Source organism: Haliotis asinina, chromosome 1 (genome assembly GCF_037392515.1).
Source record: "Haliotis asinina isolate JCU_RB_2024 chromosome 1, JCU_Hal_asi_v2, whole genome shotgun sequence".
In the NCBI taxonomy this organism is placed as follows: domain Eukaryota; kingdom Metazoa; phylum Mollusca; class Gastropoda; order Lepetellida; family Haliotidae; genus Haliotis; species Haliotis asinina.
The window spans coordinates 92,720,003-92,738,139 of record NC_090280.1 but is presented as its reverse complement, the minus strand read 5'-3'; the positions used below and the strand labels follow the sequence as shown (position 1 = coordinate 92,738,139).

At 38.3% G+C, this 18,137-nt stretch overlaps 1 protein-coding gene across 1 annotated transcript in view; it reads right to left on the bottom strand.

The window, feature by feature from the left end:
• The window catches only part of LOC137255474 (somatomedin-B and thrombospondin type-1 domain-containing protein-like), an 85,137-nt gene that overhangs the window by 10,347 nt on the left and 56,653 nt on the right, over positions 1 to 18,137 (bottom strand). Inside the window, exon 2 of the mRNA XM_067792912.1 lies at positions 15,778 to 15,993. Coding sequence (XP_067649013.1) covers positions 15,778 to 15,993 — 216 coding nt within the window. The remainder of the gene's footprint in view (positions 1 to 15,777; positions 15,994 to 18,137) is intronic.

Genomic DNA, 18,137 nt, shown 5'->3' with positions numbered 1-18,137 from the left:
TTTCCATCTTCCAATGCTTTTCAATACATTCTTCTGAAATAAAATTCAAATTATAAAAATTGTTTGTATAGCTCCAGAAAGCTGTAACATACTTTAGGTGTAAAACCTTCCATTCCCCACTTGACATCAACAAGGAGACATTGTTCACCACACAATTCAGAATTGAACTGTTGAAGTCACCTCACTGAATGTCATTGACCTGTGTCATCACTATAGATTGATCATTATCTCATTACACTGGCGCTCTGTCACGCACACACACTCGCACAACAAACCGCACACGCAGAGAGCTTAACTACATCAAAGATTCTGTGAGGCATGTTTACTGTGCATGAGCACCGATAACCAAATGTCATTAAATGTGCAGTAACGATCATATTCAAGCAACATGCACATGACACCTTGAGGGCAGAGGTCAAACCTAGCTTTCAGCACCCGTCAAATGTGCACAGGAAAATGCAAATAAAGTTGTATGTATGTGCTGCTAATCCGAAATAACTTCAGATATGACTAGATATGACTTTCAGGCAGTTCAAAGTTTGATGGAGGAACAGGTTTTCAAAGTATCTGACAAAATCAACTGTCTGACCTGTTAAAGCATTAAAATTACAGCTGTTATCTACCACATGTTTCTCATATAATGGTATGGTTTGTCAATGTGTGAAAAAATAATCAGTCTATGTGAGAGAGGTAGTGAGTTTAGTTTTATGCCACATTCAGCAATATTGGCGACAATCTGTAACTAATTGAGTCTGGACCTGACAATCTACTGATCAACAGCATGAGCATAGATCTGTGCAATTGGGAACCAATGTAATGTGTCAGCAAGCCTGATCACCCGATCCCTCATATGGCAAGCATGGGTTGCTGAAGGCCTATTCTACCCCGGTCCTTCATGGGTCTGCAATAAATATGCAAATGAGGTAGAGAATTATTATTGTGCACTATCAGCATTGTGTCTGTATGCTCAGATAACCAATGATGAACATCTGCAAAGTGAAGTTGATTTTCAAGATAAACATGGCTGAAACTGATCTGCACTATTTGACAGATATTTAAAGAAATACTTTATTTATATATGGTTTCTAAAGTTATTGCAATACAGGTATCTGAATCGCAATATATTGCAATACAATTTATTTGCCAATAAGCAGTCGTAAAGCTACCCCACTGAAAATGAACAGGTAGCAAAACATATAACATTATTCAAATGTCAGTATTACAGCAGCTTGGGGACAGGTGACCAGGTGCATCCTCTTCATGTGACTGGGCACAGAGACTGCCTCCATTGATGACACCCAAATGCCAGATGCTCCATGATATGACAAGCGATAACTTGGAGGGGGATATTCATGGGAGTGGACATTAAACAGCCTCCAACAAAAGCTTTTTAATGGGTGCACATAAAACGCTCCATTACATGGGCATATTGACTCAAAGATATCATGTCATAACATGGACTGACAAAACAATTCTGAAGATATACGAGAAAACCTGATCATAAAAGTTTACAACTTGGCTTGAACGTCTTCAATCATCACATTCATGCAAAGATATTTTAGGATATTTTGAAGTTTGTGTAAGCTTCTGAAATAACAAACTTATCTCACAAGGAGACCTGAATAGTTGACATCTTAATGACTGGTGCAGCCTGGAATAAATACAATTTGCACGTAATGGGTAAATCTTGTAATTCTTATTATTTTCTCACTGATCTTCATAATCTTACACAGAAAGCAACAGAGGAATGAGGCATTCTTTAAGAAGTTACAGGATAAAAAGTAATAATACATTTTCTACTAAGTGGGGTGGTGGAGTAGCCCCGTGTTTAAAGCATTCTCTCGTCATGCTGATGATCTGAGTCGGATTCCCCAGATGGGTACTACATGTGAAGCCCATTTCTGCTGTCCCCAGCATGAAATTGCTGAAATAGTGCTAAAAGCGTAAAATCAAACTCACTCACTCATGTGAGAGTGAATGTCACTAAGAGGTCTTCCTTTGCAAAGTTGTGTCCCTTTCACACACCAGAAACCTATCATCTTGGGTTCAAATCCTGCCTGCCCTGAGGATGTTTCTAGGAATGTCGGCACCATAGTGATGAACAGCAGAGACAAGCATGACTTCAGTTTTGCTTGCAGAGATGCCAACCAATCTGAATTTGGCAAAGTTTCTACGATTTTCAAATACAGAAATACACTCTACGTCTTTAAAAAAATCTGATTTAAAAAAAATTATGATATACAATTTTCATGTCACCAGTGGTTTCTTTGAGCTGACATTGGTAAAAATGTTTGGAAACTTAGAGTGTGATCTTTTGGATCTCAGTTGTGTATCTGCCTGATTTTGACAATGAAGATGAAATGAACTCATGTCAGAGTCCACAAGTCACAGACTGCGCTCACCCTCAGTTTGCACCTTGAGTGCTCGGGTCTGACTTTCAACGAGGCAAGATTGCACTTTACGTATATTAAAGATTCACATCTCTGAGTTAGATAAACTAACGTACAGTTCAAAGTGGCACTGAACCCAAATCACTCACATCTAAACAAATCAGTGATATTCCAGTTTTATATTGAGGTCTGTAAATGAATGACTGTATCCCAGACAAAGTTGTACAACACAGAATACTCAGCTCAATCAATCCACTGGAGGAATATTCATGAGCAGTCTATGATAAGAAATGAGTACTGTCGGTGGAAATGTTGCTCTCTGATTACAAAAAAATATTCTCAAGTAAGAAACAGAAATACTAATGGAGAGATTTCTTGATATGATATTTCCATTTCATCTGAAACTTTCACTCAAAGTTAGAATGACAAAACTAGTGAGAAAAAGTCCATCCTTTGTGAGAAAAAGAAACATGATACAAAAAACAAAAAAAGGATACATTATGAGGCATCCTAATTTTTAAAAGATGCTGAGAACTTCACAAAATGTCTTTGTAGACAGGATGATCAAACTGCAAGTGAAAACTGTCTGACATTATAATTTAGGTATGTAATGAAGAATGGCACATTGCTTTTGATCCACCTGGGGCATACAGGAAGTACAGGTCAAGGTCAAGGTCAGCTTTAACTGACAGGTAGTGCCTGTTGCTTATGCTGCAGGAAATCAAAGACCAACGCTTCATGACATGAATAAACCAGGTCTTTGAGGATGTCAGAGTTGTCAACACATTCTGACAGCCTTGAAACAAGTGATGGTGTGGTTGATACCTTTGAATGCATGAATTCTTGTTTAAAGCTGGTCATATCAGCATTATTTACACCAAAATAAGGTGCTTTGATCTGGACATATCATTTCAAGTGTCATTATTGATTAGAAATAACTTTTGAAAACAATTCAGGTTGAGGTAAATTATAATTGATGTTAATATATAACATCAGTTGAAGAATGACATTCTTTCATTGGCAAAAATGTATGTCTTTTTACAGTTGTCCACTGGGAGTGCCCTGCAGCTGTGCTGCCCATATAACTCAAAATATAGCTTGTTAGTTTTCTTTCACAAAAAGTACTATACAACTCATCTATATCTCTTAACATTTGAAAAAGACTTGAGACAATAAGAACATAAGTCAAAAGTTGGTATGATAAAGAGAAACAAATCATGGATGGACAAATCCTTCAATACAATGTGTGCGACATTTTAGTGTAGATGCTAACACCATTATCTACACCAAAACATCGTATCCATTGCAGTAAAGAAGAAGTCAATCCATAAAATTTTTCCCTCTCCAAATCAGACATAGACTTAAAGAATTCTGTTTCAGTATGTCTGCATCTTTCTGTTTACACATACTGCACAAAAGCAGTTAAAGAACACCGGAATCTTCCATGTCCCTATGGAATTCCAGATTAGTTACTGACTATGTTAGAATGGAATGTTCTTTAACGTCTTTTGAGTACAATGTTTTCAACTGTACAGTGTTTCAGTCGTAATTCTGTTTTCTTATTTTCCATCCTTACATTTAAACAATTCACTGACAGTTATGAAGAAATTTGCCTTAAAGTAAAACTTGTCCAAACCTCATTCATTATTGGATTATGGCAATGAATTGTAAAAACTGTCGCTACTGGGAGCAGAAACTCATCTTAGTGTCTAATATTGCCAAGTGTCTCAAGCCAAAATGCTCACTTCAAATATCAGGACTCCCTCAGGAATTCAACCAAAGCTACAAACAAATAAAACATAAATATAAAAATGCTGCATTATACACGCTACCTGCACACAGACATTCCATGGTCCCATATGGATCATACAGTTGCTTTCTAAATGAGAAAAAGCGATCTCATTCAGAAAATAGTGTTACATTATATTTCTGGGAAGTAGATCTACATACTACCTTATGAGTTACCACCAGCTGGCTGACCTGTCCTTGAAGAATGATATTGGCAGCTCTGTCCTCGTGCGTGCGTGCGTGCGTGCGTGCGTGCGAGCGAGAGAGAGATAGAGAGAGAGAGAGAGAGAGAGCAAGAGAGAGAGAGAGAGAAGATGAAACAACATCTTGAGGCACAGGCAAACTGTAGCGCAAACGGGTTGCGCAAATGATCAGTTTCTTATATGTGAGTGAAGCGAGCAAAGGTTGGCAAAGAACTTTTCTCACTTCAGTTCGAAAAATAATTTTCATGTCAAAATAAAATACCGCCACCATCGAACATATACACCCATTTATTCACTGGGTTGTGCTCTCACATTTCCAACCCTATGTTGAACAATTACTCACGTGGAATAATTTATATTCAACATTTTAAATACAACTCATGGTAGATCAGACTGTTCTTCAACTCCATTCCCCCTTCCTGATTCTGGTTCAAAGGAGTGAAGGAACAGGGGGGTATTATTCTATATGGAACACTTACAGTTACCTCCCCTACTTCATTCGCCCATTACGCCAGAAGTGTTTTTATGTAGAATAAATGTTACGAAAATTGTAACAATAGCGACGACAGATAAGACAAATAAACCACAACAGCTAGCTGGAGGAACGCCAGTCTATCCCCAGTGAATATATGTGTGAATATCACTAGCAATCAACACATCATAATGCCAGTCCAAAGATTTTTTTCACCAAAGTTAGCAATTCCAAATATTCAGAAATTCCAAATTTCATCCTTTGGCAAAAAAATAAAAATAAAATAAAAAAAGTCTCTGTACATTATTTTCAACAGCAGCAGCTCTGGTCGGCACATTCTGATACAAAGCTTTCCGACTGTCAAACACCATTCATATAATATTTGCCTAAGGGGATTATGAGGGGAATTACAACACCACTACAAAATACAACATATGACTGACGACGTTTTTGCTTGTCTGGGCAAGTGTGCCTGAAAGCCCCAATGAGATAAAGTTTGAGACAATTCTCAGAAGGAGAGACAAGACAACATGGTTGTCAGCAGATGATGGATGTGTCTGGAGTTTTTGAGAAGAGGAACACAAACGCATCACTTACCATATATAGTATTTTCAATAGTTTGAACACACAAAGTATATTATAGACTGTGTCTGTAACAGTGTGTTATCCACAGAGAGAGAGAGAGAAAGAGAGAGAGATAGAGGGAGAGAGAGAGAGGGAGGGAGAGAGATGTGCGAAACATATTTAAGTGTGACAGACAGACATATACACATTTTGAAATGTCACTGCAATGTCATTTCATCACTCAACATACTTTTCAAAGCTTTCAGTATAGCTTCCTTGACAAGCAATGCCCTTTCAAATATGAAGACGGAATGAGAAGTCAGCTACTATGGAAACTCCAATCTTCTTATGCCACTCTCACTCATAAAAAATGTTTTTCATCACTGAAGTAGTCAACAAGCTGTGTGACTGATTCTTTTTGCTGCAGTGATCAATATTTTTGTACACTGTTAGTTCTGTGAATGCCAAAAAGTGTTCATATTCCAAATGACACGACACCTTTCCATGCTAAGTCCATGACACATTTTACAGGCTTTCTTTAAGGAGTATTGCTTTAAATGAGACTCCGGTGACATTGTTTTCTTGGCCCTAAAGAAAAATACCGATAAATGAAAAAAAACTATGTCTGGCAAGTCATTTGTCTGAGGTCAATGCACTGTGTCCTGTAGGCATCAATCATGGAGGATGGTGATCTCAGGACAGGATGATGCAGCACCTCATTGGCTACTGTTGTTTCCATATCTATCAAATATAGGAGGCACTGGAAGGGCTAAACCTACTTATGCTGATTGATGTGCTGGGAGTTTTTAGTATTCCTGAACCCGCCAGTGCTTATGTTGGCCAGGCAGTTTCCCAGCTCTGTGACAAAACTTCACGGGCCCATTTGTAAAACATTCAGGCAACAAACCTCCATAAATCTTGAAATCAATCTGAACAGTGTCTGCTAGAAAATAGAATCAGTGAGTGAGGTGCGTTTAATGTCACTTTGAAGAATATTTCAGTTATATCACTGCATGGCACCTTTCTGTGAAAACAGAGGTGTTAGCTGATGCATGAGCATACTGTAAAGGAACTGACCAATGTCTGCAAGGTGTTCATTGAGAAGCATCTATCTCAAAGGCCACGGTGGTAAAATTGACTAGTGTGGACATGGTCCTCAAGATGTATCTTACTTACAGGCCACTGCATTGACAGCGACCGGCATGAACATGGTCGTTAAGATATATCCTGCCAATAGGCCGCTGTTGTGGAAGCCACCAGAATGGACAAGGTTTCTGAAGATGTATCTAACCAACTGGCCAAATGGTGAAACTGATCAGTGTGGACATGGTCTTCAAGGTGTATCCAGTTAAGAACCCACAGGATTGAAACAGACCAGCATGCACAAAGTCTTCAAGGTGTAGATACCTGACTGGCCACTGTGTCGAAACAGACCAGCATGGACAAGGTCTTCAAGGTGTAGATACCTGACCGGCCACTGTGTTGAAACAGACCAGCATGGACAAGGTCTTCAAGGTGTAGATACCTGACTGGCCACTGTGTTGAAACAGACCAGCATGCACAAGGTCTTCAAGGTGTAGATACCTGACTGGCCACTGTGTCGAAACAGACCAGCATGGACAAGGTCTTCAAGGTGTAGATACCTGACCGGCCACTGTGTTGAAACAGACCAGCATGCACAAGGTCTTCAAGGTGTAGATACCTGATCGGCCACTGTGTTGAAACAGACCGGCATGCACAAGGTCTTCAAGGTGTAGATACCTGACCGGCCACTGTGTTGAAACAGACCAGCATGCACAAGGTCTTCAAGGTGTAGATACCTGACCGGCCACTGTGTTGAAACAGACCAGCATGGACAAGGTCTTCAAGGTGTAGATACCTGACGGGCCACTGTGTTGAAACAGACCAGCATGGACAAGGTCTTCAAGGTGTAGATACCTGACCGGCCACCGTGTTGAAACAGACCAGCATGGACAAGGTCTTCAAGATGTACCTAGCTAACAGGCCACTATCTACTATTTCCTGATAGGCTCATGACAGATAAGGTGGATCTTGTGTTGTATTGTCACACTGATGTATTTTCATGTGTACAAATGATTAAACAAGCAGTCTGTGAGGCTATTAAAGTTTCTTGTATAAGAACTTATTTAAAAAAACTTTTGGAGTTTAATTGAGTTTAAAATGCAAATATCTCTTGGCACACTGCATACATAATCTACTACAGATACAGATATACTCAGTGAACACATACCAGTTTTTACATATATATATCTCCATAAAGGAGAAACATATCTGGGAATCATTTGTTAAGTATTACAGCCAAATATCTAGAAAAAACTTGGACATGAACATTTGGGCCTGGACAGTCAAGGGAAGAAACTTAAAACCGTCTGCATGCCTTGGAAGGCACCTATATTTCCCTACAGACAAAAGCAACCAAATCAGTTTAATCAAAGTTGATGTGAACACTTGACTTTTCTCATGTTTCTTTCACAGAAAATGCAAACTAGGGGTCATATTCTGCCACAGAGCAGAACAGCTTTGGAGATTTAACATGGGCCAAACTTGATCAATTGGTAGTCGAAACAAATTTGATTTCAAGCCATTCAAATGCAACTTTGGTCCATAAATATAAATCTTATTATGTAAATCAACTTGGCAATTTAAGAATACCCAAATTACATGTACAGTCTGACATCCATCACGAACAGTGAGATCCAGACACAGACAGGAAATAGCTGAGAACCATTCTTTGAAACACAGACACGTGGAACCAAACAGGGTGTGGCTTGGGGAAATGAAAATGTAAGCAAACATGTTATAGCACATTGTTATTGTAAACACTTTAACACTTATCAAACCCAGACAAACACAAGCAAGCCTGTACAATATATCTGAAACGGAGATCACAAAATATCATGCCATACTGAAATCTTAAGTATACAAAAGTTAGTGTGACCAAACCAAGATATTCTCCAAAAATACACTAACAACAAACACAACGATGAATCAACATAAAAACCATGATTTTCACACTGGTGTCTGGGTCACATACCAGTAAACCAAATGACCGTGTAACTATAACAAATTACTGAAAAAAACACACAACCACCCCACGCCATCCCCCCTCGAAAAAACAAAAACTAACCAAAACAACAGCCCAACTGTACTCTGTTCTTAATGTTTAGCATAATTTGTGGGAATGGTTTCAAAGTTTAAGTGCTTTCATTTTTGTTCAGTCTCATAACTACATAGCAACCTCACCTCTTTAGCAAAGCTGGTCTCCTAGCCTCGATTTCTCAAAACAAAGTTTTTACTCAAAGTTCAGACTGATTTTAATAATTTACATCAACTGAATTTTCAACTTGGCTTCATTTTTAAAATGGTAAAATCCAAACGACTTAAGCACTCTATTCACCAAACTCAAACTGTCTACTACGTTTGAGTTTAATGTCAATTTCAGTTATTCTGGGAATGCGTTTTTTCAGATTTGAGTAAAAACTCCAACTTAAGCCAAACCTCAGACTTAAGTTTGTTTTGAGAAGTTGGGACCTGATTATCACAAAAATATCTCAGGATCAATAGTATCAGGAGCAATGAGGGAGAATGAAATTGTCAGTTGGTGGAAAAGAAGCAATTATTTGTCAGATTCCGTCTCTTTCTCGGTGTCCAGTCTCAGCAATACATCAAGCTTATGTATGTTCCTAATTAAGTCGTCTCCTTACATACAATGACAGCACGATACACCTAACTTGTTATTGTATCACTGAGGTGAGCCTTGGCTAGACGGTCTGACATTTTGAATAATGATACCCTAACAACTAATGTTACTGATATACTCACAGATGACTGTTTACCCACTAATAGGCGGATTTTTATTACCGTAAAACAGCCTTCAGCATTTCAGAAAAGTATTGTGCTTAGACATGATAGAAAATTGGAATACCCTAATGCTTCCAGTACTAGTATAGCCCTTTCATCAGCATGAAAAGCTTACAGAATTCATCTTTTATTATTTGTCTGTAGGGCATTGACATCCTCTGAATAAACTTTGAATGGTTATTTGTATATGAGTATTAATTTACTGTGATAAAATAGAATAGTGCATTAATGAAATGGAAAATGCAGGAATATACGCACAGACTATAGGTAGACAGGTTCGTTGTACATCATCTCCTTAGATTCTTTAGACTCCTTAGAGTTTTAGATAGTGAGTGAGTTTAGTTTTATGTCTCACTTGGCAACAATAAAATATGGCGGCTGTCTGTAAATAACTGAGTCTGGACCAGACAATCTAGTGATAAACAGCATGAGCATCGATTTGGAACAGATGATGTGTCAACCAAGTCAGTGAGTCTGACTACCAGATCCTGTAAGTCACCTTATGACATACATGGGTTATTGAAGTTACACTCTAACCCAAACAGTCACAGGTCAGAAACACTTTGTATCTTTGAGTGAGTGAGTGAGTTTGGTTCAATGACAGGTGTTACAGTATTCCAGGTGTGACGCTGGTAAAAGACATTTACCACTTCAGTGAAACTCAGACACAAGGGTATCTGTGCTGAAAAGGAACTTGCATGACAGAACCACAAGTCTCGGCAACCTGCAGTATCATAGATGGGGGGGAGGTGGGGGGGGGGCACATCTAGCCCCCATTTTTATCAATATGTCAAAACAATTGATGCCCTTCATATGAAGAAAGTGTCAAGTAGTCCAGACCAGCATGTCATGGTGCATGTTCCCACACCTTCCTACAGTCTAGATTTCCCCACTGTATTCATTACACAGCCTGAACAGGGTGAAAAACAGTTATTATACAATTTCATAAATGTACAGTCAGAGAATTATGTTCTGTCCCCTACTGCGAGCATTAGTTAGCAGTATACAGTTTCATTCATACGCAAAACTGGGCTAAACCGTCAACAGCTTCACAGTCATTTTAGTCTAAACAGTTCTCCCTGTACACTTTGTAGATTGAAATAATGTTCGTATCGTTCACCTTCCTTTTCTCTGAGCTCTCAATGGCCTCAACAAAAGGATTTAAGCTTTAAATGGTGACATTTGACCCTCTAATACTAAGCTGCTTAAAACATTTTCCTCTTTCTGACTAATAATACTTAAACATATGGTCATCTTGAGTCACACACCAGCAGATTTACAGAGCGAGTCACACTAACTTTAAGCCATCTACATTCAATTATTTTAGCATCACTAGTCCATCAGGTTACAGTGAGTGAGTGAGTGAGTGAGTGAGTGAGTGAGTGAGTGAGTGAGTTTAGTTTTAAGCCGCTCTCAGCAATATTCCTGCTGTATGGCGGTGGTCTGTAAATAGTCGAGTCTGGACAAGACAATCCAGTGACCAACAACATGAGCATCGATCTGCACCATTGTGAACCAATGACGTGTCAACCAAGTCAGCGAGCCTGACCACCCAATCCCATTAGTCGCCTCTTGCGACAAGCATAGTCGCCTTTCATGGCAAGCACGGGTTGCTGAAGGCCTATTCTACCCCGGGACCTTCACAGGTCCCATCAGGTTACAGAAAACCTGTGCTGTCACACATACATGAGTTTTAAGACAAATTAATAATTGTAACTTATACTGGTACTTATTCATGTGAGTGAGTGAGTGAGTAACTGAGATATATTATGGTGGCGTGGTCCAAGCAATCCAGTGATTGACATCATGAGCTTCAATTGGGATACGATGACATACATGAACCAAGTCAGCAAACTTGACCGTCCAATCCCATTAGTTGCCTCTTTTATGGGTTGCAGAAAGATGCTATTGTATGAGTAGATGAGTATTCATTATTCAAAGCTGATCTGGCTAAAATTCCAGCAAAATGACTTTTGTCTAGACTAGACAATCCAATGATTACATGAACTTGTGGGTTAGGTGAGCTACAATGTGTGCACACTGTGCAGGAGATGGATACTTGTGGACAATTCTACACACTAACATTTATATTTTTTTTTAACTAGTGAACTTTACAGGGGAAATATTATTTCTATTTTCATCTTATTTACCATGAAGTTCTTTCAAAAGGAGAAAATGTCAGCCCATTGAACCAACGACCTCCATTGTAAAACCACAGTATGTGATTATTTATGACCTTTCGTCTCAATAGTTGTGTTTTTGTGTGATGTAATAACCATAACATCGTGTCTGGCTGAGCAGAAATGGTCGTAACACCATGCCTCTCAGCAGTCATAACCTTTCATAGTGATGGGCAGCAGCCAAAGCCAAACGCTGTCATGTTGGAAGCCAGCTCCTGACATTCAAGCTAGGATTTAGGTGATGTACCTGTGGGTGCCATTGAGCAAGGCTACTCCATTTCATTACTTGGGGGACATACCAAGCGAATATAATTATTGCAAATAAAAAAATATAATTTTTTACCATGAAAAGACCAGACAGACATAATTACACATTTTACAGACTTCTCATTGATTTTTCAACCATTTGGCTAAAAAAATACCAACCAAAGTCTGCACTGGAAAATAACTCTGCTGAGAAACTTTTTACCTGAAGTTACATGAACACTCTGATTTTTTCTTCTCTCCTGTTCAATCAAGCAAAGATTTCTTCTGAAGTTTTACATATTTCTGTGCCAGATCAAGAACCACCACATACAAGAGGTTATAATTAGTTAGACATACATGCAGAAAAGACACATAATTATTGAAAAAAAAATATGTATTCATTAATTAATATTTCATCATAAATGAGCATTTCATTATCATTATTTACGGACCATATCACAAAGAGAAGAGTACTGTCACTTGTACTGCCGCTACTGATGTATTGACACAACCTCAATATATTTATCTTATTCATTAAAAGCAACTTTGGAAATTTTAATTATTTCTATCTAATATACAAACTTTTTATATTTCCCCGAACGAACATATACAGTAATCACTATATAAAGTGTAATTTTATTTACTTCAAAACCAAAAAGTATCATGCCTTTATAAAAACTGATAATGTCCGTATTTTTTTTAATTGTTTTTTTTTTCATAGTGATTATCTGTACAGTCATTAACATAGAATTCTTTTCATACTATACAAATATTTAGACAATATTTTTACCTACAGTTTCTTGATAGTTTGCCTTTAGAATTCCAAGGAATGTGCAAGACTATGAGTGGCAGTCCTCCTTATCTGAGAGGGATCCGACATTGTTCAAGAGGCTCTCCAGGTGGGTGGAGTATGACAGGTAAAAACCACATAACATCGTTAATAATTCAGAGGTCAGACAATGTCAACACCTGGTATGACCCAATCGCTCACAGGTAAAACACTTTGTCAACAAAGCCATATTTAATCTGAATGAAATACGATTCTAGCCCCATAACAGACATATTTAAGCTACTTTCAGTTTTCACAACATGCTGTTTAAAATGCAGTCTCATTGAACATTCCGAGACTCATGTTACAACCTTAACCATAAGTTTTTATAGACCAACAATGGTTCCTGTCATTGCAAATTGCTGGTATACTTTTACAGTTTTGATGGCAAATGATTCTAAGATAAAATAGACAGTCAAGAAAATTCAAACTCAAATAAACACTTGCAAAAAAAGTAAGATGGTCTTTTGTAAAAATATAAGTTAAAATGGTGTTTAAAATATCTTTCTGATAGCATTATGAGGAGAAAAACAATCAAGTACAAAAACATACAGAAGGGTTTATGGGCACAGAATGGGAAATGACCTGAATGAGGATGTTTTGCTCACTTAAAATGTGTTTCAATTCTTTCAAGTATTTCTTAATTCTGTAGGAAAAACCCATCTAAAACTTTGGTGGAGTCCTGAAGCTGACATATTCAGTTTTTGTCTCCAAAAGGAAAAACATCTTAACAATCCCTTGTCTATAGTTGCTTGGCAACTCAATGCCAGAAATGAAGGAATACTCTTAGCTGTACAGCAGAAGACACTTTGAAAAGAAAAACATAGAACATTTTCAGTTTTAGAGACTAAATGTTAAGCTTGTACTGGGGTCACAAACAACAGAATAGCATCAAGGCAGGGATTCAAACCCATGGCCATTGGATCAGTCATAACAAAGGGAGATAACTGTGGCATCACAAGATCAGGATTGATTCTAATATCAGATACCTCAATATCTGCTGGTATAAAATGAGATAATTAGATAAGGCTGAAAAATGTCAAGTATTTTCTCCACCCTGATTTTGTACTGATAAAGTATACAGAAACCAAAACGCATTTGTATTTACATCTGCCTGGCGAGGTGAATTTTGTAGCAAGATGCATGTGTGTGTGAACGGCTGCTTGTAGAGCTATATTGCTTTTATAGTGAGTTTAGTTTTTAAGCCGCTTTTAGCATAATCCATCAATATCACAGCAGGGGGACACCAGAAATGGGCTTCACACAAAGTACCCATGTAAGGAATCGAACCCAAGTCGTCAGAGTGACAACCGAACGCTCTGGCCACTGTCCCCATCCCATACTGACCCACAGACCTGTTTTCCAGAGAGACTCCATCTATTAGACTAAGGAGTCCATGGCTGTCCAGCAGTAACGATGACAGACCCAACAACTATTGGTTACTTTGAATCATTGTAACAGTATCAAAGAGCAACATCACAAAAACAATGTAAGTCGACGTACAAGTGTTTGCTCAGCTAAATGAATCTAATTCTAATTTTGGCATATCAGTAAACTGAAGCATTTTAGAAGGATTTGAAATGAAGGCTCAACAGCAATCATAAATGCCTATCTGTTATTTAGCGTCAAATATCAGAATACACAGAGCATACTGCTTCTGTCACAGAATGTACAGAATGGCTTTATACAACTATCCTACACTGACTCTGTTGCAGATATTATTCACTGTCGAGATTTAAGTTCTAATGTACAAGCCCACATGCTCTATCACAAAAGCTGAATAAAAATTCTCATCATAAAATCTACCATCTTGAAAACATTCATGGACCAATCAGGTCCCCCGAAATGAGACCATTTATTCTGAACATTTCGGCTTATGAATTTCCACGATGTTTCTGATGACAGTTATTAACTTCTGAGTCAGACAGATCGAAAAGAAGCCATATCCAGTACAGCACACACCCATGACACTATCAAAGCATTATACAAAATATTACCCCATGGGAACACTACTGACTGGCATGCATCTCTTGAGAGTAAAAGCACTGGAAAATATTTAACTCCCTTTCATAATGATTGCAAAACCTAATAGGATACAAATCTTGTTGATAGTCACCATCCGTTTCATGTTAGGCATTTAAAATACAACATCTTTCATGATAACAATGTTGCAATAAACTTCATGACTCCATCAACTTTAAAAATGAATGTGTATGTTCATAAACGTGTAATTATTTCTAAATAGTAAATACATCAAAGATAGTCAAATGTCAGGCAGAAGTTCAACCTATGTCATAAAAGACGACATTCTGTAATGATGCGGAACTGCCGTGTTAATGCATGTAGATCATCACCCATCTGATTCTTATCTGTCATCCAGTTGTCAATTGTCCGACATATGCACCTAAATAGAAATCTTTGTCGTAGACATTCTTTAGCTAGCATACAGTAACATTTCCCACGAAGTTAATGGGAATCGTTTTCACTTTTACTTCTTTTTAATTACAAAAGTACATCATGAGTGAGCACTCAAAAGCCTGGACTGAGTGACACTCTTAATTAATAAGTCTATCAAGGCATAATGTTACAGAAAACATATTTTAGATTTTAACAGAAGTAAATGTCTCCTGAGGTATTGCAATACACAAAAGTGTTTTAAGTCCTAGCATAACAGAAATCTTTTCAGTCATCATGATATAGAGGTTAAAATGTTTTGTTACTGTTGCTATGAGAAAATCCTTAAAGTCCACATGTAACTGAAGAATTTTCGAATCAGAATAATACAGAAATTGCACTATTTTTCACATCACTTTACAAAAAATAAGTCTTTTCAGTCTTAAAACTGCTAAAATCCTCAACCAGAAAATAGTCGATAATGTCCTGTTATTAACACATCTTTCAAAGTTCTGTACAATATGAAAGTCTGAAATCTGTGTATCAAAAATAAATATTCCTTTAAGTCCTAATCACACAGAAAAAATGACATAATAATAAAAAAGAATTTCAATATACATGTAATACATATAGTGAGTGATTAAATAGTCACAGGGACATCCAGATCTGGCACCACAGACAGCCCCTATAAGGAAAAGCTGTTGTCAATACACTATCAAAATGCAACTGAAAAACAAACCAAACAGAGTACACTAAAATCTTTGCAGAATAAATAATTTATTCAAATGCTTGTTAATGGCCTTGACTAAGCTCACTACACTGTTCCCACCTTGAAGCTCCTCTGCATGGTGCTCAACGCTCTGTTGTAGACACTCCTCTGCTTTGCTGTCTCCAACACACACACGGCGCTGTTTCAATGTTGGGCAATTTTTACCTCCGTTTTCTGGGTACCTTTTAACTTTTCTTGTTCTCCTGCGGCTGCCAAGTCCACATGGGTTATCACACTCACCCCAGTCAGTCCAGTCAGAGACCTCGCAGTCAATAGCTGAAACAAGAGACAGATACAAGGTCAGCAAGGTCATACTGACACATAGTCATTCTGGCACATGATGATACAATGTGTCATTGGCTGTGAAATTGCATGTTTTAAAACAAAATTTTACTTATATCAGTGTGTGAGTGAGTTTAGCTTTATGCTGCAATCAGCCATATTCCAGCTACATAGCTCCAGTCTTTAAATAAATAAGTCTGGACCAGAAAGCCAATGATCATCAGTATGAGCATCGATGGTGGTATGCTGACTAACCTGGACCAGACAATTCAGGCTTATTCAGCAGTTCATATCATCAGCATTGATCGACACAATTTGGATACCATGAAATGCATCAAGCGAGACAGCCGTACCATGGCATGCAATGGACTGTGCAAGACCATTTCTTGACTTGACTTATCAAATTTCATTACAACTAAAATCATTATGATATCACCATGATTATACATGCAGAGGGAAATAAATATTGTGTGTGTTCTAATGCAAAAGATATGAGATGTATTTGACTTTGAATGTGTGAGGTTTTTTAATTGCATGAATATGGTAGTTGTCCAGGAATATGTGATACAGCTTGACCTTGAATGTGCAAGATGGCTGACCTTGAATATATACAGTAGTTGACCTTGAATGTGCAAGATGGTTGACCTTGAATATATATGGTAGTTGACCTTGAATGTGCAAGATGGTTGACCTTGAATACACATGGAAGTTGATCTTGAATGTGTGCGACAGCTGACCTTGGCTATGTGTGGTACATAACAGATTCTGAAGGAGCCAGGTTTTATTAGCTCAATTCACTCATATTAATGCAGATGGAACAATGAAACCCCACTTAGGACCATAAAGGCTAACAAAAACAAACTCAGATCTTTGATTGGCTGACAAATGCTTATTCCCACTTGGCTACCAAACCTCCAAAAACTGGAAGTTAACTAAGCTACAACATGTCTGGAAACAATAAACATCCTTCTGTTGTTGATTCCAGGAAGTCCTAGTTTCACACTGACACCTGAACAACTGCACACTTCTCCTTTGTGTGACCGGAATCAGCTTACAGACAGGATCTGGATCCATCTGATGAAAGGTCAGAACTTCTGAGACACACACACACACAGAAGCCTGGTGCCACATCTGGGGATGAGTGTATATCACATGCTGAAGCTCAACCACCAATAAAGCAGTCTTAACAGCCACTTTAACCATCAGCAGCAGCAACAACGCACATAGCATCGTCCTGCAACATCAGCTTTCCGATTTCCTGTAACACTGGGTCATTGGGAATTGTTTCTCAACCCTTCAGCTCTTACTATAATGCAACAAGTGTAGATTTTCAAAAGCTTCCAGATTTTTAAACGGACTGGCTACAAGGGACCTACCAGTTCCAGAAAAAAAAATAGTTGAACAACTGAAATATATATGGGGAGATCATATAATTCATCTACACTACTTTGAGCTGTATTCCAACAATATCATGGCAGAGGACATCAGAAATATGCTTCACACATAATGCCATGTGGGGAATGAAGCTCATGGTGGCCAGAGAATGCTTAACCACAAGGCAACCTCACCTCCCCCAAGTAATACATGAGGACTCGGGATGCCAATCTCGGCTGTTCACCCAGTACTACTTGACACATATAGCAGGCAAGATCACTGATAACCTGCATTGTGCTAATATGTCAACATCAGTCAACCAAGGCCCGAGGTAAATCTCAAGGTAGAACTTTCTTTTCCTCTTATCTATTAACACATGCACATACATTAGGAAAATATTTCATTCACCAATCTAAAACATTCATTTGTTGCCAACGTCTCCTGTGATTTATGATCTCTTGTTTTGGTGCTATATCACTTGTGTATCTCTACAGCGAGTGGTTTTGTATCTTGACAGGTTATCAACTCCTCAGTCATATATCTCACAGTTAGATTCACCCCTCCATCCTTTGAGGTCCAGGGGTACTTATCCCCGTACACCCAGTGGTTCCAGGAAGCATGGCTAGACTTCAACTTTGTTCCTCTCCACTAGGTGGTTCCACATCACAAGTGAATGCCCACCCTCACAACTAACGTCCCTTCAACTCACCCTCCTCATCCTTGGGTCCCAAGTGAATGCTCACCTCACCTTCATAGCAAATGTC